Source organism: Bombina bombina, chromosome 6 (assembly GCF_027579735.1).
Source record: "Bombina bombina isolate aBomBom1 chromosome 6, aBomBom1.pri, whole genome shotgun sequence".
Taxonomy (NCBI): Eukaryota; Metazoa; Chordata; class Amphibia; order Anura; family Bombinatoridae; genus Bombina; species Bombina bombina.
The window spans coordinates 282,685,439-282,711,307 of NC_069504.1; the positions used below are offsets into that span (position 1 = coordinate 282,685,439).

The window sequence follows — 25,869 nt, forward strand, 5'->3', positions numbered from 1 at the left end:
CGAAAGTACATAAAAATCAGAAATTACCACCAGGCAGACCAATCGTATCTGGAATTGGGAGCCTATGTGAGCAGGCCTCAAGATACATCGATCTTAGACTAAGGGATATAGTACTCTCACTTCCCTCTTATACTAGAGACACTATGGACATTCTGAACAAAATTGAAGGAATGATCCTAGACTCAGACACTTGATTTGCCACGTGACGTCGAATCTCTATACACATCTATAGAACATAAATGGGGATGTCATGCTGTAAGATATTTCTTGGAAATGGAGGCAAGTGCTAATACGTTCAAAAATGAATTTATATTGAAACTTTTAAAGTTTGTTCTGAGCCATAATTATTTCGTCTTTAACGACAAATTCTTTCTCCAAATACGTGGTACAGCCATGGGCATAGCATGTGCTCCCACATATGCGAACATATATCTTGGATGGTGGGAGCGTGAACACGTATTTGGAGAAAAGATGGAACAATATACAGACAACATATTGTTATGATACATAGATGACATTTTCATACTATGGAAAGGGGATGAATTAAGATTCAAACAGTTTATAAATGAACTTAACTGTAATGACCTCAATTTGAGACTAACATATGAGATCAGTTATACAGCAGTGACCTTCCTGGATTTAACAATCTCAAGAGACATGTTTGGACAAGTACAATCTAGTCTACACAGATAAGAGACCGCCACAAACTCTATATTATCTTTTGATAGTGCACATCATCCATCTACTAAAAAAGCCATCCCGTATGGAGAGTTTTTAAGAATACGCCGAAACTGCTCAAATATTGACATTTTCAAAAGTGAATCACAAGAATTGAAAACAAGACTGAAAAGCAGAGGCTATCCAAACAGTATTCTTAAAAAAGCCTATCACAAAGCACTTCATACAGATAGAAATGATCTATTATTCCCTAAACAGAAACAAACTAAAGATACAAGATTCCGTTTCGTGGGTACTTACAATACAGCCCACAGAGAAATAACCACGATTTTGAAAAAACATGCCCACATATTGCAAATTGATAAAGGTCTGGTGAAGAATGTGGGACAAAGAATTGCCATTAGTTGGAGAAGGGCTCCGACAATCAGAGACAAAGTCATGAAGAGCCACTTCGTAAAGAAATCAAACTGTAGAAAGGACGGCTTGACAGGCACATACCCGTGTGGCACCTGTAAATTCTGTATCTACATGAGTAATATCAAAGAAATACCCATTTTTCCAGGAGGTACAAAGCAAATCAATTGACTATTCAATTGCAGAACAGATAACATAATATATTGTTTAGAATGCAGCTACAAGAAGAGGTACGTTGGAATGTCTACTAGGGAACTCAGGAAGAGATTGGGTGAACACTTGGGGAACATAAAAAATGCAAAAAAAAGACCTTGAAAACAGAAAAAAACTTCCATCGGTTGCAAAACATTTTATGGATCACCATGATAGTAAACCCAAACTTAAATGCTGGGTATTACAGAAATTGACACTTGGCATCAGAGGAGGCAATATAGAGAATACTCTATTAAGAGCAGAATCCAGATGGATCTTCTGGCTACAGAATATGACACTGAATGGACTCAATGAAATGATACAATACAGTGCTTTCTTGCGCTAATTAGGACTTCACGGAGGACATAGATGTCCACTATCTATGAAAAACAATCTCCCACATAATAAATACTCGATACACATTACAGATCAATCATGAGTAATGAAAGAAAATTAAAATGGACATGGATTTGTTGAGCTATGTCCACTGAACTATTTTTTTTTCTCCCTTTCTCTTTTCTTAAAAATCTTGCAATAAACCATACATAAAGAACACCCTATTGAGAGAAAGTTCCAAAGAAACTCTCAGGTTACTGGAGAAAAAGCTCAACGTATTACACACATATGTTCTTCTGCAGATTTTTTCTAAAAATTAATGGAACAATGAATAACATTAACACCTTTATACAAGGCGAAATAACCGCTCCCTATAAACATGCTGGATATGTAACATAGATCAGTCCCAAGTGAAAGATATAAACATACATAGAAATGACCAGAGGTATTCTATCTTTTGGTGCTTTTACTTTTAATGACAGAAAACCAACCTATATCGTTTGATTATCACTCTAAGTCCTGAAACTGATAACATTCATCACAAAATACGATTTTGTGGCTAAAATTTAAAATAAACTTTGAAGTATTGTCTCTTCTAATTTAAAGTACTAGAAGAAACTCCCCCTACTATTAGGGATAGAATAGACAAGAATCTATATATAAATTGTACTGTGAATACATCACAGGACCGGATTATACAACTGATCACACAGTACTAATCACACAGTACTAATCACATACACGAAGTAGGGAAACGATCTATGCCTCTATTTTGAATCCCAGAATTAATATGATACTTCACTGTGTGTCTGCGATAATTAATATGATACTTTACTGTGTGCTTACGATATATTAGGGATACGAAAATGTAAACATTCAAAAGAGAATCGATTGGACACCGGTAACTTACACACACCCTCTTTTCATTGGTTATAGTTAACGATGACGAAATTCTGTCATCCTGACATTACTGATGTTAGAGTGACTCTGATAGGTTAACAATGATTTAAACAAATGCAATTGACCACAGGATTGGTCGTTGATCCTTTAAATACCATGTGTGGCGGTCGGACCGGACGCCTCTGAAAAAGCAGTTGCGAAACGCGCGTCAGGCGTTGGCACTGCTCCTCTCTGACAGTCCGTTTGTTCTTTAGCTTAAAATTGTTGGCCTTTTTAGGCACCTTTTATCTTAGACTCTAGTTTAATTTAGTGGTTTTTACCTTAATGGCTTTTTAGCTTAAATTGTTAAGTTGTTAAGGTTCTTACCTTAAACGGTTCTTTAGCTCGAGTTGTTAAGAGGATAATTATAGTAACAACATCTAAAAACATAGTTTTGCTGTTACGTTCTGACTAAATTGCTCAAAGGGATTTTATTTCTCCTTGTTTCTGCCCATGATAGAAACAGAATACTACTGGAGATAAATTAATGTGAACCAAACGTATGGCACGGTAACTAACAGCACATACTTTTAGAAAACATATATGATACCTATGATATATCCCCTGAAACTACTAGTCCAAATACTAATGGACACAAATCACTATTAACCTAACACAGACCACACAGACCAACAACATATTCTGACTGAGTGCTTTCAGTAAATCTATAAGAATACCTGTGATATGGATAAAATACTTTGAGGACCTGTATAGAAAATATGATTCAAACTACCTGTCTTGCTATAATCTCTGAACTGAACATGTATAGAGAAATATAACAATTACACCATTCTTACATTAGTTCCAGAAATACTATACAAGATCAGGAACACAAAAACCTGATCTGTAATCATATGCACAATAAGATAGGTTACATGAATAGAAATATTTAATATCTATGACACACTTAATTTCAAACAAGTGATCACTTTATACATGTCCTTTTTATTTGTATTATAGAACTAGATCTACATATATGAGACAAGATGTGTGTGTCATAGTCACAGGTGATATTATCTGATATATTTAATCATAGTAACGGACGGAGCTATTACTTTTGAATCTCAATTGACATTTACTACCGTTGAGTCTATGATCCTGACATTTATTGTTTGAAAGCTATACAAACTAGACGTTATGACACAAACTGATCACTGTGTCATATCAGAGAGGAGTTTTGTGTGTCAATTGTTATTTTTGACACAATTTTAATTTTCATTAAATTTGTTAGTGGAATCTTCCACTCCCTTTTTTATTATAAAATATATAAAAGTTACGTTTTAAATCATCACATGATACACCACACATGCAAATAAAGTATTGGTTTATTCTCCAATAAGTGTGCCCAATATGCCTCCCTTTTTCTGTCCTCTTCTTTTCTAAACGACATGAAAAAGGAGCAATCATAGCGCTGCGGAATCTGTTGGCGCTTTACAAATAACCAATGATAATAATAATAATGCTAAAATCGCCTGTAGGTTGGAAACCATGGACTAGATTAGCGGGAATTAATTATTAAGACAAAAAGAAACCTCTAAGTGATGGTGAACAAACACGGTTGTCTTTAGAGATACCATATTCAAAAGGTCTGTAGTGTGAGGAACAGCATCAAGAGGATCGTCAACTAGCAGATGTAGAAGGTTTTAGTCAATGCTATATGAGCAATACAGTGGAAATGATCCTCTCTCTGAGGATGTGGAGAGCAATACAGATTACTAATATAAGTAAATTCAACTAAAACTTTAGCAGAGTATTAGAAAAGAAAAAGAAAAGAGATGCCACAATGACTGAACAGTACATGCCCAAATGATCACCTGACCTGTGCTGTAAGTGCCGGAAAGGAATTCAGAAGATGGTCATTTCAGTTATACTCTGCAGAAGGAGTGGGTGAGGCTGGTAAATGGAAGTCTGGAGCTGTACACAGGACATCAGTGCATCAATGTAAACCCTTGCTGATCACATGAACGAAAAAGGGAGGATCATTGAGAGAGAAATAAGGCATGGTAGGACCCTTATAGTACAGAGATTGGTCAGAAATTCACACAGCAGTCAGAGAAACAGAAAAGCAGCTTGCTCCAAGCAGAATCTTTAAAAACCTGTAGGAAGAGGAAAGCGGCCAGGAGCAGGATGGGTTCCTCTTCAATAGATTCTGCCCTTCTCCAACTGGTACCTTAATATAAATAATATGGTGCTGTTTTATGTGATGATATGATGACTATGAGAGAAATACACTTTGTTGTAATAAATAAAAATAAATGCATGGTTCCATACAAACATTTTTACTCCTGGTCTCTCATTTAAGATAGTTTTCTTTTTTAATCGAAAAGACCTAAGATTATTTTAGGGAACTGCTCAACAAAAACGCCCTTAACAGGGCAATTTTTTTTAGGATAGGTTTTATTTTGTGTGGGTGGGGATTACTTTGGTTTTAGTGTAGGGATTTATGTCAAAAAAGAGCTTAAACGAGAGCACTGTCTGAAAAATGCCCTTTGCAGGGCAATTTTTAGAGTAGGTTGTAGTGTTAGTATAGTTTTTTTTAGGGGTAGGCTTTATTAAAGGGACTTTAGTTTTAGCATACAGTAGGTGGTACAGTTTTAGGGTTTTATTTTTGGTAATTTTTTTTATTTTTTATAACTTAGGGGGTGTTATGTTAGGGATCTTGGTAGGGTAGTATAGGGGTAGTTTGCGAGAGAGGGTTGTGGCACGTAGGGGTTTATAGTGTAGGCAGTTTATTACCGTGGTGGGGTTGTGGCAGGTAGGGTGTTATACAGAGAAGGGAGTTTATTGCGTGGGGGTTTGTGGTTTAGGGGTTAAGCAGAGTAGGGGGTTTATTGAGATGGGTTATTAGCAGTTTTGGGGTTTAGTTATGTTTATTAGTTTTGGTGATCTATTTAAAAGGGATCCTTTACTTTACATCACCAATGTCGGTGCCAATGTGGCTTGGAATATTTCGCCAGCATCGCCACCAATTGAGATGTATAGTAAAATGCCTCTCAGCAATGATGCCTTTAAACAATGAAGTCAGCTGTTTGAAATATTTCACCAGCTTTCTCAACATTGCATCGGATCCCTTTTGAATACACACCACAGCACTTTCAATCATCAGAGCCTATGTACCAGTGGCATAAGACATTTGAGGAAGGACCCATGCAAACTGTATTGAGGGCACCTAAAGCCCATTTTCATGTCATTTTAATTGAAATAGCCAGTTTTGGTGTCATTGAAGTTCAAATAAGTCTAAACTGCATGTTTTACTTGTAGAGCTCTCACTTTTCCAGTGTTTTAATACACATTTAATAACTGTTCTATTGAGAAAATAAACTAGAAAGTAGCAAAGCTCAACTCTTTAGACCCTAACTGAACTACAGAAAATGTAGCAGTCAACTTACAGGTTCTGGGTCATTATAAGAGAACCTATTATCTCCTTAGAGAAAACTCATCCCAAAAAAATGCAATATTCCCGCCTCAGGAAACAGCAGCTAAACAGCTCAGATAGAAAAAAGTTCTGTAGCTGGAAGATCTATGTTCTGAGTAACTGCCCACTAATTAACTATAACATAATTACTTTTATTCTATAAGCCTTATAACATGCTTCCTTTTTCCAATACAGGACACCATCACTATTTGTTACAGAACACATTTGGATTTGACTTCACGTTATACAAGTTGTACACAATGATTCTCCATCTGTCTTTACTTATGTCCATTTTCGTAAAATAAGTATAAAAATATAACTTAGTACACGCTATAAGATTTTTTTTGAGTGTGCATCAGCTTGCCGGTTGTTTTATGTTTGTTTAATATAATTTCCGCTCTATATTGTGTAAATTTTACATATAAAAGGACACATGAAAGTTAACAAATTAAACAGTTGGATATAAAAGTCATAACTTTACTTAAAGGGACATGAAAATCAAATTTTGAAGTACATGAAAAATCACCTGAACATCTATATGTAAAAAAAAATAAAAAAAATATTTTGCGACTGTTAAGACTTTAATTTAAGCAGCCAGTCAGGATACCTGTCTCAGGACTTCCAAGGGAGTGTGCGTCTGGCATGTGCAGGCGCAGTCATGTTATTTTCCTATTCAGTTAAAGTAAGTTCTAAATCTTATGAGATTTCAGTAAAATCTCATGAGATCACAGCAAAGGCAAACCATTACCTCAGCACAGCTGATGCAGATTGGCTATTGTTTTTTGTTTGTTTTTTTCAACTTGCTGCTGGACAGAAGCTGAAGTACAACTGTTTACACAGCTCTTACTTTGTTGAGCTAAATAAATTTTAAAGGTAAAATATCTTCCTTTTTTACATAGAGATGCTCAGGTGATGTTTTCTTGTCAGCTTTTTACAGTTATCCTGCATCACTTTCAAGTGATTTAGCATATGAGTATTATGTCCCTTTAAGTCTTTAATTCAATTAACTGCTGTAAAATGGGAAGTCATATTCTACTTAATAATTAGCACATCAGAGGTGGTCTATGGAATACCAGTATGCAATTGTTCTTATATTATAATGTGAATCTTTAGGCTGAAAAGTAACTGATATGACAAACAGAAACACTTACAGAGTGAATCCTCGGGAAATGACCTCTGTTTCCTGAATCAAGCGTAGGGCTTTTCTCACTAAATTAGTAAATGCTCGGCTGTTGGCAACAGTCCCCTCCAGCTGGGCTCGATATTTTCTAAGGGTGATCTGCAGTCTGGCCGCTCGCCATGTCCTCACAACTCGAAAGAGCACACAGATGGCAAAGAGGAAAAGGCACGGGCCCCAAATAAGCGTGGAAGAAATGTGCCATGATTGCAATGCAGCCAAAGCACTGATGAAGGCAATCAATACAGATGTCTCCCTGCACACAGAAAAACAGATCAGATGTCAAAACCCAAGACGCAAATATTTCACTTTGGCAGGACCAAAACATGTACTCTGTAGAGGGGAACAGCACTTTATTTAGTCAAACTAACTGCCTTTAACAATTACTTTATTACCAGAGTAAAATAAGTAAGCAGAGTCGAGATTTCACCCCTCCTCCCACACTTGTCGATTTTTCAGATACTTGACCATCTGTGTCTCACATCTATCTTTTTTTTTTGTCTACCAGCTTTAAAGGGACATTTAAAAAGAATGTCCTCCTGTACCTGCAGCATTCTTTAGAGCTGTTCTCTTATTTTAACCCTTTACATGTGCCGGCTGGGGAGGCTTTGCATTTTCATACTGCCCCATCTCGGAGCTCATGTATAATTGCATCCTGTGACAGAAGTGGTGAGCATTCCCAGATCAGTGATGCTGCTGGCTTTTTAATGCTGCATTTTGTAAGACGTTTTTATACACAGTTTACCAGTTATACAACATATATTAAAAAGCCGATGTGAATAATACAGAGCAATGCAGCCGCTGCAAAAAATGTAAAGCTCATGGTCTGTATCATGCACAATGCTCCCCGCTTCTGTCAAAGAGTGTAAGAATACCTAAGCTCCAAGATGGCGGCGTCCAGTATGAACAGCTTAATCATTTCTGTACCAGAGAATGTCTGAAGCTAACTGCAGGCACAGGAGGAAAAAGAAGAGCATTGCTAATTGTAACGCATTAGTATATACAACCACGTGGTAACTAGGTATATCTTTATTAATGCCTAGAGTATACCTATGTAACGTCTATTACTCGCAGTACTATAAGTTGTATTTAATGGCGCTATCTTTTATTTTATAGAATAATGCCCTAGAATGCACCACCTCCCTTCCCCGGTTTATTTTACAGCATTTTAACTGGGAATCCATGACGCCAGAATTGTGTAACACATTGCGTGATGATATTGTGTCACATATGGCTTTGATCCAGTCACTCATCTACATCTCCTCAAGTCCTCATCTGCACCCACCAACATGAATTTATCAAACACTACATAGCAATAAAGAACAGTTTAATCCCACAAGAGCTTAGAAAACCTTACAGTAGTTAACACTATAAATCCCTATTAGGTGCCATTTTTAAAATGTACCCAACCTCCTACTGCATTCAACTAATGGGGGGGTTAAAGTATTATTATGTTTTATAAGTCCTCATAGGGATGAACTTTATTGTGCACAGCTTTTTTACTATACAGTGTTTAAAATAATTAGTAAACTGTTCCTATATGTTTGCGTAAAGCTTGCTTCACTGTAGCTCACTAACTCCTGTCTGGGATGATCTATTACATAGGTTTAGGGCCTGTTTATATATGTAGGCCTCCTGTACTTTACAACTTGATAGAACTTACATCTTGTTTGTATGAAAAACATTTTTTTTATCTGTTAACACAAAATCTAAGAATTGTCACTGACCCTGTAAGTAAAGAAAACAAATGGATAAACATTGTTGAAAACATATTTTCTTCTTAAATGGAAAGAGTCCACAGCTGTATTCATTACTTTTGGGAAATAAGAACCTGGTCACCAGGAGGAGGCAAAGACACCCCAGCCAAAGGCTTAAATACTCCTCCCACTCCCCTCATCCCCAGTCATTCTTTGCCTTTCGTCCCAGGAGGTTGGCAGAGAAGTGTCAGAATTTAATTTGTCTCTTATGGAGGGTAGTACTCTTCGACATGGGACAGGAGTTTTAAGTAATTCCATCAGTCTCTCAGTGAGGGCTTGGATGAAAGTTAGAGTCCGCAGGGAGAGTCTTTCTGCGAAACCATCCCGACTCATGTTAACAGCTCCTCAAGCATGGCGGAGGCGATGCTGCTATCCGTCACACTTGAAGGGCCGTGTTCCTGTTCCACGGCATAGATTCCGGTAAGATCTTTTTATTTTACTTTCTTAATTAATGTACTGTAATTCAGATGTTTACCCGAGAGGCATGTCTAACTTAACATAAGGGTCTCCTTTAGTATCTTGGAATCAAGCGTTAATATCTCCTGAGGGGGGTTGTTGAACAGGTTTTTTTTTAATCAAGTTTGTTATGTGATTCAACCTGCTTGTGTGTGGTGTTAATTGGGCTCATGGTTTGGAACATTAAGGCCTCTGGAAGTGACGTGACCTTATGAATGGGATCGCTTTTTTGGACTGTACGGTTCACCTTGTGGCCGGGCGTGATTACATTGTTTTTCATTTCCGTATTCCTGACCGCGTGGCGAAGGAGAAATTATAGTCTGCAGGGGTCTGGTCATAGGAGGTGGTGAGTGCCCCAGCCATTGTGGGTGTCAGGTGCCGTTTAATTAGTCCATATTTGCATATCCTCTATCCAGTTATGGAGGATTCTGATGCTGAGACTGTTCAAAATTCAGATTCAGTTATGGAGGAGTCTGATACTGAGACTGTTTTAATTTTAGATTCAGATTCTGTGTCCGGTGATGAATCCCGGTTGGCCTCGTTGACACGTCAACCAGTTATGTTCTGTATGCCATATAAGAGCGCCTTGCTCCTCGGGCTCGGTCCAGTCGAGGCACTGAGTGCTCATGTTATCATTTGTTTTACATGTTTCAACTAAGCATTTGAGAGGACCTGTGGGTCCATGAGGTGGGAAGGATTGTTTCAGTCCTTATAGCCTTCAATCATGGATGACTGGGTCAGGGGAGCTTCCGCAGCGTCACTCTCTCTTACGTCTGGTATTATTAGACCCTAGAGTTTCCTCTCCCAAGCAGTGGAGGGTTGGAGGGCTTAGCGCCCTCTTACCCCTGTTTGAGCGGTTTGGCCTTCTTTTTTGAGGCTCTGGATTTGTCCTTTTTGGACTTGGTCCATCAACAGCTAGTAGTGTGTATGGCTGACTAGCATGCAAAAGGTTTGCAGTTTGAAACCAGCTGCAGCTCTTTGCACCTTGAATGTGTGCTTGCAAGCCATTTAATGGAACCAGCTGCAGCTATTGCACATTGGCCGTGTACTGTCTAGCTGAGTTATAAGACCTTCTTCCATTGTCTCCGGGTGAGTTATGTCTCCTTTTCGGGACCTGGGTTCCCTCCGGGAGATGGTTGATCCCTGTGGGGGCATTGAGCTTAGCTCGGGGTTTCCCGGAGCTGGGAAGGCTTCACGCCTTTCCTCCCTGTATAACTCTGTATGGAGGTGATGGGGAGACTAGCCCTGCACGAGGGGTGTGTATCTCGAGGTATCCCTTGCTTTGTTGTCCTGAGGCTGTTTGAGAGGTCTAAGGGCTCTAGGGTCGTAATATGACTTTTATCGCCTTGGTCCTTAGAACGTAGGTCTTTAGCAAGGGGTGGTTCCTTTCTTCGGTCAGGATTGATCTGGATATTGCATTCTTATCCCTTGTGTCTGTTTTTTTGTCAGACGGGGTGTTCAGTGTTTGGGTATTGTTTGATTGAACAATTGGGTGCCCGGACCTGTTTTCTCCCTGAGGCTTCCGGTTGCTGAGGCTTCATTCAGCATTTTTTCCTTATGGACCCAGTTATGGGTTGTTACTGGAATCTTAGGCCTCAGGGCTGGTTTGGGTTTCCCTAGTACTGGGAACTTGAGCTATGTCCCTTACTCAATCTACCTGACCTGGTCATGGTTGGCCAGGTTTTCTGAGTGTCTGTTACTCATTAGTCTTGATGCACCTTAGGGTTGGATTCCCTAGGTCAGCTTGCTAGAGTAAACCTTGGATTCACTGCTCTACAGGCGAATGGGTTTACAGTGTCTCTGATGCATCCAGTACACAGGGAATGCGTGTTAGCAAGCTAATTTAAGGGGGGTCCTTTCCAAGGATATCTGTGTTGGGAATTGACCTCTCCTTTAGCCGGTGGCTTCGTGCCTTGAGGACAGATGTTGCCTTTGTGGCTCCATCCCTTTTCTTAAGGGGTTATTCTTTTTCTTATAGAGATGTAGTCCCTTTCTTGGTGCTTCTCTTGGATTCAGGAGGTTGGAACAGTGGGTTAACTTATCGGAGAGGGGTGTCTCTCTGGGTTGTTACGTTCCATCTGGAGTCTTGCTGGCTCCCAGTTGAGACTTTGTTGGGTCTTTTTGCTAGATCCTTTGGGTCTACATCCTTGTCGTCTGTTTCAGGAGTCGGGTTGTACCCGTGCTCTTTGGAGATAGCTGTGGCCATTCTTCCGCTCGTTCTTGAGCTGGTTTTGGGGTTCTTTTGTTCCCCTGTTTTAGATCCGCTGATGCTGGCTTAGACCGGCTGGGTTTTGGTTCTGAAAGACGTTGTCATTTTCAGGATCTAGGTGGGCATAGTTGCTAGCTCCCTAGGCTTACAGGCAGTTCAGGATTACACCTCCTTCGGGCTCTGGGTGTAACCTCTCCTTCTCGGGGGGCCTTGTTTGGGGTTATGTGTTCCCTTTTTGGAGACCTGTGTGTAGGTCTGGCGGCTTAGGTTGCCTAGAGCGTGCCCTCTGTCTGGGGGGTTGCTTTTGCAGTCTGTTCTCTTGTTGGCTGCTTCTACTTACTAGCAAGTATCCTCTGTGTCGTCCTGATGTTGACTCTGTGTTCTGTCTCGGTTTTTGTCTGGGTCTGTTACACACTTTTTTGTGGTTGGATACTTTTGTATTCGGACGCTGTGTGGACTCTGTCTTCAGTTGTCTTTCACTCCCGGGTTCCACTTGGTCTAGGTGTAGCCTCTTTTTCTATATTGGGCTCATTTGGGTCTTTGTGAGCTGGGCTCACTATTGGAGGTTTCCTTTTATGGATGGTGGTGACCTTTTGGTTTCCCTTGGTTCTCCTTTTGCCGTGTCTCTTTGGGAGTTTAGGCTGGTGCCCCCTTCACTAGGTTGGAGGGAGTGGTGAGGAACCGACTGTTGGGCGACGGTGTCTCCTGGAGGACTGTTGGCTCAGTTGAGTCGATTTGCGGTCTCTAGCTTGGCTTCTGGACTATCTGCGGGTCAGTGTCCTTGGGGCCTTTCCTTTTAAGGTTTTTTTGTTGGGTAGGGGTTCAGGCCTGGTGCCCTTAGTATGGGCCGCCTATTGTACCCTCCCGTCTTGGCATTCAGTGTCCTCTATAGCTTTGGTATTGTTTTCCCAAAAGTAATGAATGCAGCTGTGGAATCTTTTCATTTAAGAAGAAAAACAAATTATGCTTACCTGATAATTTTCTTTTCTTCTGATGGAAAGAGTCCACAGCTCCCCACCCGTAATTTTTGTTATGGGGTGTCCTTATTTATTCTTCTGGCACCTTTCACCTTATATTTCTTCTACTGGTCCTTGTTCCTCGGCTGAATGACTGGAGGATGAGGGGAGTGGGAGGAGTATTTAAGCCTTTGGCTGGGGTGTCTGACTCCTCCTGGTGGCCAGGTTCTTATTTCCCAAAAGTAATGAATGCAGCTGTGGACTCTTTCCATCAGAAGAAAAGAAAATTATCAGGTAAGCATATTTTATGTTATATAAATATATAGTCTACTAATTAGGGGAAAAAAAGACACATTTTTTACTATTCCACTGCAAAATCTTATTCGACCGGGACTAGTACAAAGTTCTGTGTATGTATGTCTGTTACATTCCTATATATTGTTTTTTTATGTACCCATATAGGGTATCACTAGAAAGTCCCGTTTGCTTGTTAAAAACACCAATATAATATACTTAACCGATCAGATAATTAGGGTGAAACTAATACAGAGTAAAAATGTCAACGCATAAAAAACCCTCCAACCTTAAGGGGTTAAATAAATGTTTTACTTTGTTACAACTAAAAGAGAGAATAATTAAATATTGACAGTGCCAATGATAAGGAACAAATATTTATTAAAATAATTTAAAAAAAAAAAATCACATAAAATTGTACATGAACTCATAACGGATTAAAAACAGTGAGTCAAAACACACTAATTGTTACTAAAAAAACATATATGTGGAGAGACAATAACACTGCTTGTCTGGCCAGGTAAAACAACCTTCAACGCGTTTCTGGGACCCTCCCCTTCCTGAGGTGTCTCTAGATTATGATCATAATTTATGAACTCATGTACTTCTTTGTGATAATTGTATTATTTTAATAAATATTTGCATTTGAAATGCCCCTTGACATTGTCAATATTTAATTATAATAAAGTTTATTATTTGCAGATAGTGGTTATTTATAGCTGTCCCTAACTAGTCAAAGCAAAAGATAAGCTAAACACACATTTTTTCAAGAGATATGTACCGACTACAAAACAATGCAAATACCACAATGACAGTATTTAAATGTCTTAAAACACCTATTTTATATGCATTGATTATTGCTGATATACGGTATATTATGGATATATGAAATTATTTTCATAACCTTTAAAACCCTCTTCTGGATCTGTGATGTGTTGTGCTTAAAAATAGGAAAATACATCAGTGCATGTCTACTCCTGAGTATTTGCCTATACATTAATCAGCATTCTAATTAACATGCCACCGCATAAATTACCAACATTTTGATTGTTGTTTATGTGTTTTTTTAATGGAAAAGCTATGTAAGGTTGTGCTATGTCATACCAAATATTAGGTGTTGCTAGGGAACGCAGTGTAGGTAGGTGTCTCTTCTGTTGGTTCTGGGTCTGGCCAGCAGACAGGATCCCTGGGTCAAGTAGTTCAATCAGCTCCACATCCTCCTGTATCAGGACTTCCTGCTGCAGAATTGTGCACAGGCTATCAAGTCGGAACCCAATATCCTAAAAGGGTGGAAGAAAGGAACAGATGGTACTTAACCCTTTAGGTCCGACAGGCACAGCACAAGTTATTTTGCCATTTCTTGGTGCCCTCTATCTGGAATATTAAATCACTTTTACATGTATCATTGGTCTACAGATTAAGGTTATTTATGAAATATTCAGAAACATTGTTTTGCTTGCTCGTGACAACCAGGATATAATTTGAACATACAGGAACGATTATTATAATTTAATCAATGCCCGATTCTGCACCAATGATTTCTTCACAGATTTTTGGGCATTTATTTACATATGTTGCCTCTGATATTAAAATGCAGTGATCTCTAATGTAAGGCAATACTAGGTTTCATCTGGCTTCACTGGCTTCCCTATTAAGCACCACTCTACTACTGCTCCTTATCTGCAACACACAACACTTAAATTGACATGAAACCCCACATTTTTCTCTCTTATGATTTATGTCGAACATACAATTTTAAGCAACTTTCCAGTTTAGTTCTGTGGTCAAATTTGCTTAATTCCCTTGGTATCGTTTGTTGAAGGAGCAACAATGCACAAATGGTTTCTAACTTATTACATGGGTGAGCGAATGACAGTCGGTATATATATCCAGCCACCAATCAGCAGCTAGAACCAAAGTAAATTTGAAAGTTGTTTAAAATTGTATTCTCTATCTGAATCAAGATTGTCTAATTATGACTTAAAGTGAATGTCAATTATCACTGTTTTGATACCTCCAAATAATTTGGTTTTTTGTCTATTAGATAAACCGTCACTTTTTAATAAAAAAAAAAAAAAGATTTTGTATATACAGTTGTGCTCATAAGTTTACATACCCTGGCAGAATTGATGATTTCTTGGCCATTTTTCAGAGAATATGAATGATAACACAAAAACTTTTCTTTCACTCATGGTTAGTGTTTGTCTGAAGCCATTTATTATCAATCAACTGAGTTTACTCTTTTTAAATCATAATGACAACAGAAACTACCCAAATGACCCTGATCAAAAGTTTACATACCCTGGTGATTTTGGCCTGATAACATGCACACAAATTGACACAAAGGGGTTTGAATGGCTATTAAAGGTAACCATCCTCACCTGTGATCTGTTTTCTTGTAATTAGTGTGTGTATAAAAGGTCAATTAGTTTCTCGACTCCTGACAGACCCTTGCATCTTTCATCCAGTGCTGCACTGTTGTTTCTGGATTCTGAGTCATGGGGAAAGCAAAAGAATTGTCAAAGGATCTGCGGGAAAAGGTAGTTGAACTGTATAAAACAGGAAAGGGATATAAAAAGATACCCAAGGAATTGAGAATGCAAATCAGCAGTGTTCAAACCCTAATCAAGAAGTGGAAAATGAGGGGTTCTGTTTGATAACCTACTGCATACATCTTGCCATCAATTCTGACCAAATTTCCTGTGCCTTTGTAGCTCACACATCCCCAAAACATCAGCGATCCACCTCCGTGTTTCACAGTAGGAATGGTGTACCTTTCATCATAGGCCTTTTTGACTCCTCTCCAAATGTAGCATTTATGGTTGTGGCCAAAAAGCTAAATTTTGGTCTCATCACTCCAAATGACTTTGTGCCAGAAGGTTTAAGGATTGTCTCTGTGCTGTTTGGCGTATTGTAAGCGGGATACTTTGTGGCATTTGAGTAGTAATGGCTTTCTTCTGGTGACTCGACCATGCAGCCCATCTTACTTCAAGTGCCTCCTTATTGTGCATATTGAAACAGCCACATCACATGTTTTCAGAGTCCTGTATTTCACATGAAGTTATTTGTGGGTTTGTCTTTGCATCCCGAACAATTTTCCTGGCAGTTGTGGCTGAAATTTTAGTTGGTCTACCTGACCGTGGTTTGGTTTCAGCAGAACCCCTCATTTTCTACTTCTAGATTAGCGTTTGAACACTGCTGATTTGCATTCTCAATTCCTTGGATATCTTTTTATATCCCTTTCCTGTTTTATACAGTTCAACTACCTTTTCCCGCAGATCCTTTGACAATTCTTTTGCTTTCCGCATGACTTAGAATCCAGAATCGTCAGTGCAGCACTGGATGAAAGATGCAAGGGTCTGTCAGGAGTCCAGAAACTCATTGACCTTTTATACACACACACACACACTAATTATGTCATGATCCGGTGTACATGCGCTCAGGAAACAGACCCTCGGGGCAGTGGTAGGGATTTGAAGACACCGACCCCTGACCCGGGGAAGAGTATCCTGGACGTGGATAGATGATATTCTGTGATTCATAGTTGCTAGAAGTTATTGTAGAATAAATGGAGAGTGCAACATTTGTATACAATATATTCTGAGTTCACTGTGACTTATAGTTAGTTAATAGAAGTAACTGCAGGATTCAATGAGAGAGAAATATAGCAAAGTGGAATGTTCAGGCTTCAGAGTAATCTGGTGAAAGTTTGACACTTAGATGCAAACTAAGGATTGTTGCAGGTTCACAGTACATAATATTATATAAAGCTGTATGTCAGAGTTAAAGCACAGCTGCACAGGTACTTAGACAAGCTGCAAGTTTAGGCATTAATTACTGTTTGTGCATTTAGATGCAAACTTGGTTTATTGCAGGTTCACAGTACATATTATTATAATGAGCTGTATGTCAGTAATTAGCAGAGCAGCACAGGTGAAAGTTAAGTTTAAGGCATTAATTACTGTTTGAACATATATTGGAGAATCACAGGAAAGCTTTTAATTGAACACATAGATGCAGAGTTCAGAATATGTTAACATATTTGCAGCAGGATATTTCAGCAATGACAACTTGTAGCAGAGAAATAGTTATAAAGTTCTGAGTAAGATGCTGTTGTAATTAGAGAGTGATGGTAAGCAAAAGCATAGTTGAATTATAATAAAGTTCAGAGATTGTTAAGTAGCTGTGTCCAGGAAACAGAATGGAGATATTTTTGATACTTGCGGTTTGATGATATTTTGCATAGGTAATAGGAAATGCTGTATCTTGGAATAGTTGCTAAGTTCATGCAGGAAACAGTCACAGACCTCTGTTCAGGATCACAACTTCAATGTTAATGCAAGGCACATTAGACCTGAGAAGGCTTAAAAAGAGGCTGAGGTAATCAGGTGCATGAATGATTAATCAGGCAGGCAGGCTGAATGTGAATACTGCCCAAATGCAGCAGTCAGAAAAGGATTTCTTAAAGGGATAGTGACATTAGGCTGAGATATGTTACAGATTCCCCTCCTTAAAGGCGACCTCCGGGCGCCCAATACAATCCAAAAGGAGAGAGAACAAAATTGATATGGAGAATCGGTAGTAGGTGTATGGAGGTAGTGAGTCCAATCGGAAATCAAGAAAACAGAATTTATGTTTACCTGATAAATTACTTTCTCCAACGGTGTGTCCGGTCCACGGCGTCATCCTTACTTGTGGGATATTCTCTTCCCCAACAGGAAATGGCAAAGAGCCCAGCAAAGCTGGTCACATGATCCCTCCTAGGCTCCGCCTACCCCAGTCATTCGACCGACGTTAAGGAGGAATATTTGCATAGGAGAAACCATATGGTACCGTGGTGACTGTAGTTAAAGAAAATAAATTATCAGACCTGATTAAAAAAACCAGGGCGGGCCGTGGACCGGACACACCGTTGGAGAAAGTAATTTATCAGGTAAACATAAATTCTGTTTTCTCCAACATAGGTGTGTCCGGTCCACGGCGTCATCCTTACTTGTGGGAACCAATACCAAAGCTTTAGGACACGGATGAAGGGAGGGAGCAAATCAGGTCACCTAAATGGAAGGCACCACGGCTTGCAAAACCTTTCTCCCAAAAATAGCCTCAGAAGAAGCAAAAGTATCAAACTTGTAAAATTTGGTAAAAGTGTGCAGTGAAGACCAAGTCGCTGCCCTACATATCTGATCAACAGAAGCCTCGTTCTTGAAGGCCCATGTGGAAGCCACAGCCCTAGTGGAATGAGCCGTGATTCTTTCGGGAGGCTGCCGTCCGGCAGTCTCGTAAGCCAATCTGATGATGCTTTTAATCCAAAAAGAGAGAGAGGTAGAAGTTGCTTTTTGACCTCTCCTTTTACCGGAATAAACAACAAACAAGGAAGATGTTTGTCTAAAATCCTTTGTAGCGTCTAAATAGAATTTTAGAGCGCGAACAACATCCAAATTGTGCAACAAACGTTCCTTCTTTGAAACTGGTTTCGGACACAGAGAAGGTACGATAATCTCCTGGTTAATGTTTTTGTTAGAAACAACTTTTGGAAGAAAACCAGGTTTAGTACGTAAAACCACCTTATCTGCATGGAACACCAGATAAGGAGGAGAACACTGCAGAGCAGATAATTCTGAAACTCTTCTAGCAGAAGAAATTGCAACTAAAAACAAAACTTTCCAAGATAATAACTTAATATCAACGGAATGTAAGGGTTCAAACGGAACCCCCTGAAGAACTGAAAGAACTAAATTGAGACTCCAAGGAGGAGTCAAAGGTTTGTAAACAGGCTTAATTCTAACCAGAGCCTGAACAAAGGCTTGAACATCTGGCACAGCGGCCAGCTTTTTGTGAAGTAACACAGACAAGGCAGAAATCTGTCCCTTCAGGGAACTTGCAGATAATCCTTTTTCCAATCCTTCTTGAAGGAAGGATAGAATCCTAGGAATCTTAACCTTGTCCCAAGGGAATCCTTTAGATTCACACCAACAGATATATTTCTTCCAAATTTTGTGGTAAATCTTTCTAGTTACAGGCTTTCTGGCCTGAACAAGAGTATCGATAACAGAATCTGAGAACCCTCGCTTCGATAAGATCAAGCGTTCAATCTCCAAGCAGTCAGCTGGAGTGAAACCAGATTCGGATGTTCGAACGGACCCTGAACCAGAAGGTCTCGTCTCAAAGGTAGCTTCCAAGGTGGAGCCGATGACATATTCACCAGATCTGCATACCAAGTCCTGCGTGGCCACGCAGGAGCTATCAAGATCACCGACGCCCTCTCCTGATTGATCCTGGCTACCAGCCTGGGGATGAGAGGAAACGGCGGGAACACATAAGCTAGTTTGAAGGTCCAAGGTGCTACTAGTGCATCCACTAGAGCCGCCTTGGGATCCCTGGATCTGGACCCGTAGCAAGGAACTTTGAAGTTCTGACGAGAGGCCATCAGATCCATGTCTGGAATGCCCCACAGCTGAGTGACTTGGGCAAAGATTTCCGGATGGAGTTCCCACTCCCCCGGATGCAATGTCTGACGACTCAGAAAATCCGCTTCCCAATTTTCCACTCCTGGGATGTGGATAGCAGACAGGTGGCAGGAGTGAGACTCCGCCCATAGAATGATTTTGGTCACTTCTTCCATCGCCAGGGAACTCCTTGTTCCCCCCTGATGGTTGATGTACGCAACAGTTGTCATGTTGTCTGATTGAAACCGTATGAACTTGGCCCTCGCTAGCTGAGGCCAAGCCTTGAGAGCATTGAATATCGCTCTCAGTTCCAGAATATTTATCGGTAACAGAGATTCTTCCCGAGACCAAAGACCCTGAGCTTTCAGGGATCCCCAGACCGCGCCCCAGCCCATCAGACTGGCGTCGGTCGTGACAATGACCCACTCTGGTCTGCGGAATGTCATCCCTCGTGACAGGTTGTCCAGGGACAGCCACCAACGGAGTGAGTCTCTGGTCCTCTGATTTACTTGTATCTTCGGAGACAAGTCTGTATAGTCCCCATTCCACTGACTGAGCATGCACAGTTGTAATGGTCTTAGATGAATGCGCGCAAAAGGAACTATGTCCATTGCCGCTACCATCAACCCGATCACTTCCATGCACTGAGCTATGGAAGGAAGAGGAACGGAATGAAGTATCCGACAAGAGTCTAGAAGTTTTGTTTTTCTGGCCTCTGTCAGAAAAATCCTCATTTCTAAGGAGTCTATTATTGTTCCCAAGAAGGGAACCCTTGTTGACGGAGATAGAGAACTCTTTTCCACGTTCACTTTCCATCCGTGAGATCTGAGAAAGGCCAGGACAATGTCCGTGTGAGCCTTTGCTTGAGGAAGGGACGACGCTTGAATTAGAATGTCGTCCAAGTAAGGTACTACAGCAATGCCCCTTGGTCTTAGCACAGCTAGAAGGGACCCTAGTACCTTTGTGAAAATCCTTGGAGCAGTGGCTAATCCGAAAGGAAGCGCCACGAACTGGTAATGTTTGTCCAGGAATGCGAACCTCAGGAACCGATGATGTTCCTTGTGGATAGGAATATGTAGATACGCATCCTTTAAATCCACCGTGGTCATGAATTGACCTTCCTGGACGGAAGGAAGAATAGTTCGAATGGTTTCCATCTTGAACGATGGAACCTTGAGAAACTTGTTTAAGATCTTGAGATCTAAGATTGGTCTGAACGTTCCCTCTTTTTTGGGAACTATGAACAGATTGGAGTAGAATCCCATCCCTTGTTCTCTTAATGGAACAGGATGAATCACTCCCATTTTTAACAGGTCTTCTACACAATGTAAGAATGCCTGTCTTTTTATGTGGTCTGAAGACAACTGAGACCTGTGGAACCTCCCCCTTGGGGGAAGTCCCTTGAATTCCAGAAGATAACCTTGGGAGACTATTTCTAGCGCCCAAGGATCCAGAACATCTCTTGCCCAAGCCTGAGCGAAGAGAGAGAGTCTGCCCCCCACCAGATCCGGTCCCGGATCGGGGGCCAACATTTCATGCTGTCTTGGTAGCAGTGGCAGGTTTCTTGGCCTGCTTACCCTTGTTCCAGCCTTGCATTGGTCTCCAAGCTGGCTTGGCTTGAGAAGTATTACCCTCTTTCTTAGAGGACGTAGCACTTTGGGCTGGTCCGTTTCTACGAAAGGGACGAAAATTAGGTTTATTTTTTGCCTTGAAAGGCCGATCCTGAGGAAGGGCGTGGCCCTTACCCCAGTGATATCAGAGATAATCTCTTTCAAGTCAGGGCCAAACAGCGTTTTCCCCTTGAAAGGAATGTTAAGTAGCTTGTTCTTGGAAGACGCATCAGCCGACCAAGATTTCAACCAAAGCGCTCTGCGCGCCACAATAGCAAACCCAGAATTCTTAGCCGCTAACCTAGCCAATTGCAAAGTGGCGTCTAGGGTGAAAGAATTAGCCAATTTGAGAGCATTGATTCTGTCCATAATCTCCTCATAAGGAGGAGAATCACTATCGACCGCCTTTATCAGCTCATCGAACCAGAAACATGCGGCTGTAGCGACAGGGACAATGCATGAAATTGGTTGTAGAAGGTAACCCTGCTGAACAAACATCTTTTTAAGCAAACCTTCTAATTTTTTATCCATAGGATCTTTGAAAGCACAACTATCCTCTATGGGTATAGTGGTGCGTTTGTTTAAAGTGGAAACCGCTCCCTCGACCTTGGGGACTGTCTGCCATAAGTCCTTTCTGGGGTCGACCATAGGAAACAATTTTTTAAATATGGGGGGAGGGACGAAAGGAATACCGGGCCTTTCCCATTCTTTATTAACAATGTCCGCCACCCGCTTGGGTATAGGAAAAGCTTCTGGGAGCCCCGGCACCTCTAGGAACTTGTCCATTTTACATAGTTTCTCTGGGATGACCAACTTGTCACAATCATCCAGAGTGGATAATACCTCCTTAAGCAGAATGCGGAGATGTTCCAACTTAAATTTAAATGCAATCACATCAGGTTCAGCTTGTTGAGAAATGTTCCCTGAATCAGTAATTTCTCCCTCAGACAAAACCTCCCTGGCCCCATCAGACTGGGTTAGGGGCCCTTCAGAAATATTATTATCAGCGTCGTCATGCTCTTCAGTATCTAAAACAGAGCAGTCGCGCTTACGCTGATAAGGGTTCATTTTGGCTAAAATGTTTTTGACAGAATTATCCATTACAGCCGTTAATTGTTGCATAGTAAGGAGTATTGGCGCGCTAGATGTACTAGGGGCCTCCTGAGTGGGCAAGACTCGTGTAGACGAAGGAGGGAATGATGCAGTACCATGCTTACTCCCCTCACTTGAGGAATCATCTTGGGCATCATTGTCATTGTCACATAAATCACATTTATTTAAATGAATAGGAATTCTGGCTTCCCCACATTCAGAACACAGTCTATCTGGTAGTTCAGACATGTTAAACAGGCATAAACTTGATAACAAAGTACAAAAAACGTTTTAAAATAAAACCGTTACTGTCACTTTAAATTTTAAACTGAACACACTTTATTACTGCAATTGCGAAAAAACATGAAGGAATTGTTCAAAATTCACCAAATTTTCACCACAGTGTCTTAAAGCCTTAAAAGTATTGCACACCAAATTTGGAAGCTTTAACCCTTAAAATAACGGAACCGGAGCCGTTTTGAACTTTAACCCCTTTACAGTCCCTGGTATCTGCTTTGCTGAGACCCAACCAAGCCCCAAGGGGAATACGATACCAAATGACGCCTTCAGAAAGTCTTTTCTAAGTATCAGAGCTCCTCTCACATGCGACTGCATGCCATGCCTCTCAAAAACAAGTGCGCAACACCGGCGCGAAAATGAGGCTCTGCCTATGCTTTGGGAAAGCCCCTAAAGAATAAGGTGTCTAAAACAGTGCCTGCCGATATTATTATATCAAAATACCCAGATAAAATGATTCCTCAAGGCTAAATATGTGTTAATAATGAATCGATTTAGCCCAGAAAAAGTCTACAGTCTTAATAAGCCCTTTTTGAAGCCCTTATTTACGATCGTAATAAACATGGCTTACCGGATCCCATAGGGAAAATGACAGCTTCCAGCATTACATCGTCTTGTTAGAATGTGTCATACCTCAAGCAGCAAGAGACTGCTCACTGTTCCCCCAACTGAAGTTAATTGCTCTCAACAGTCCTGTGTGGAACAGCCATGGATTTTAGTGACGGTTGCTAAAATCATTTTCCTCATACAAACAGAAATCTTCATCTCTTTTCTGTTTCTGAGTAAATAGTACATACCAGCACTATTTTAAAATAACAAACTCTTGATTGAATAAGAAAAACTACAGTTAAACACTAAAAAACTCTAAGCCATCTCCGTGGAGATGTTGCCTGTACAACGGCAAAGAGAATGACTGGGGTAGGCGGAGCCTAGGAGGGATCATGTGACCAGCTTTGCTGGGCTCTTTGCCATTTCCTGTTGGGGAAGAGAATATCCCACAAGTAAGGATGACGCCGTGGACCGGACACACCTATGTTGGAGAAAGGAGGGTTGGAGATCTCTTGAAAAAGTTGAATGACGAAGTAAAGGCCATGTAATTCAGGTATCAAAAGATCTTGACAATGATGAGAGCAAAACTTGAAGTCAACTTTTTTGTAGTCATCGTGAGAATGCATGAACGTAACATACAATGAGCTTCCTACCACAGAATCATTCTGAGGGTAGACAGGTGGATGTTCTTCATGATAGATGACCATGTATATAGCCAATGAAAAGGCAGCCAGTCCTAGAGATATGAAAAGGCTTTCCTCAGCTTCAGAAATAGAGATGCAGCATTCTGGATTGATAACCAGATTAACCACCTTTGGGTCAGAGATTTGAGTATCCTCAGAATTAACCTCTTGGCTGAGGATTAGATATACTCCAAAAGAAAAAGCTATAGCCACTTCTAACGCAATAGCAGGGCTTTCTTCAAAATAGGAGATAGGAGTGTAGAGTGCAAGATTTGTCCAGTTCTTGCCATCTTCTAATTCAAAATTAAATGTCTCCTTACTGGATTCAGAATCAAAAGTGTTCTCACTAAGAATAGGTATATGAATGTCCACACCAGGGTAAGGTTCAGGAATACCCACATCTGGGCAAGGTTCAGTCATATCCTCAGTAGGATCAGGTGAAGGAATGCCCATGCCAGGGCAATGTTCAGAAGTACCCACATCTGGGTAAGGTTCAGGACTATCCTCAGTAGGATCAGGTGAAGGAATGCCCATGCCAGGGCAATGTTCAGAAGTACCCACATCTGGGCAAGGTTCAGGAATATCCTCAGTAGGATCAGGTGAAGGTATGCCCATGCCAGGGCAAGGTTCAACTATAGAGAAAGAAAAAGAACCCACTTTAGAGCCAGGAACCATACTCTCTTCTGAGCAGAGGGCAAGGCTTTCTTCAGGGTTCATAAACGAAGAATTAACAAGACCCACTTTAGAGCCAAGAACCATACTCGCTTCTGAGTAGAGGGCATGGCTATCTTCAGGATCAAGTATTATTACACCCATTTCTGGGTTAAACAAAGGAATTCCCATACCAGGGTCAAAAACAGGAGAGTCCACCTTGATGTCAGGTTTAGTAGTATAATCATGGAAAACAGGAACAGGAATGGGCACAGGGGAATCTTCTTGAAGAACTTTTGTACAAGTTTCAGGTTCAAGAATGTCCACTTGCAAACTTGGTTCAAAGTTGTCCTCACAGGATTGAGTATCAGGAATTCCTGTACAGGAAACTGATGTAGTAGAAAATGTAGGTTGATGCAAAGTATCTCCCAAGGGAAACAATTTCTTAGATGCAATAACAGAAGAATTTTGAGAAGGTGAAGTGTACTGCAATATGCCACACTCAGGTAGATGCGGAGGAATTGTGACACAAGATTCTGACTGAGAAGTTATCTGGAGTTCAGTAGGCATGCTTATTTGAGTTTGAATATCAGAGCTAAATTCTCCAGGGATTATCTCTGGTAAACTGAAAGGTTGTATATCTGGAACAGAATTATCTTTTGCTTCTAGCACAGGGTTTACAGGTATTGAGGCAGCATGAGAGGGATGCAAGAATTCAATAGTTGGAAACAGTTTTTGTAGTTGTTGTAGAGTCTGAGAAGAGATACCATTAGATGCTTTAAGAAGAGACTGATAGTGACTATAGACATCATCCAGCTCGGTGTTGACAGTGTCAGGAGGCAAGAGAGGGTCTGGTACAACAGAATCTAAAACAGGGGAATCAGGCTGAGTTTCCTCTTTGCACTTCTGATTTTCTGTGGGCAGAAGGATTTTCTTCTTCTTCTTCTTTTTCTTAGAGAGCTTAGATTTCTTCCCAGTATGAGGCTTCTTAAGTTGCTGCCATTGTGGCTTGTAGTAAGGTTGAGAACAGAAATCCTCTTCATCACTGGATGCATAATTCTGATGTGATAAATCAGCATAGTAGTTGAGCGGACCTTTACTCCTAACAGCAGTCTGTAAACCAGATGTCCTTTCTTCCAGCTCTGAATCTGTCCAATCTAACGAATCCATGGTAATATCAGTATTTCCATGAGAGGTTTCATGATGGGAGCTGTCTGTATCATCCATGTTGTAAATATAACAACCAAGGATGTCATTATAGCAAATAGGTTGAGGTCTTGTCTGAGTTTGTGGCGAATTAAAGTTGCGCTCATACCAGTCTAATGCCAATTCAGCTGGATCTGTGAAGTCATCCTCCTTGTTGACATATACAGACTCAGAATCAGTATCATCAGGATAGGAATCACAAACATGAGGAACAGATGAAATTCTAGAAAAGTGGTTCTGTCTCTTTAAATCTTTAAAGATCTGATTTTTTTCTGCTGAATCTATGGATATATTCTCTTCATTTTCATAGTCAGATTCAGAATCAGTTTCACCAAAATGGTAATCACGAACTTGAGGAACAGATGAAATTCTGGAAAAGTGGTTCTGTCTCTTTAAATCTTTAAAGATCTGATTTTTTTCTGCTGAATCTATGGATATATTCTCTTCATTTTCATAGTCAGATTCAGAATCAGTTTCACCAAAATGGTAATCACGAACATGAAGAACAGATG

The 25,869-nt window shown here is 40.4% G+C and overlaps 1 protein-coding gene across 5 annotated transcripts in view; it reads right to left on the minus strand.

Annotated features, from left to right (window-relative positions):
* VEZT (vezatin, adherens junctions transmembrane protein) overlaps positions 1 to 25,869 on the minus strand; it is a 227,366-nt gene that overhangs the window by 84,913 nt on the left and 116,584 nt on the right. For all 5 annotated transcript variants that reach the window (XM_053716889.1, XM_053716887.1, XM_053716888.1 and 2 more), the window contains exons 4-5: positions 13,928 to 14,103; positions 7,126 to 7,407 (exon numbers count right to left, since the gene is read on the minus strand). In XM_053716889.1, the coding sequence (XP_053572864.1) occupies positions 7,126 to 7,407; positions 13,928 to 14,103 (458 nt within the window). The remainder of the gene's footprint in view (positions 1 to 7,125; positions 7,408 to 13,927; positions 14,104 to 25,869) is intronic.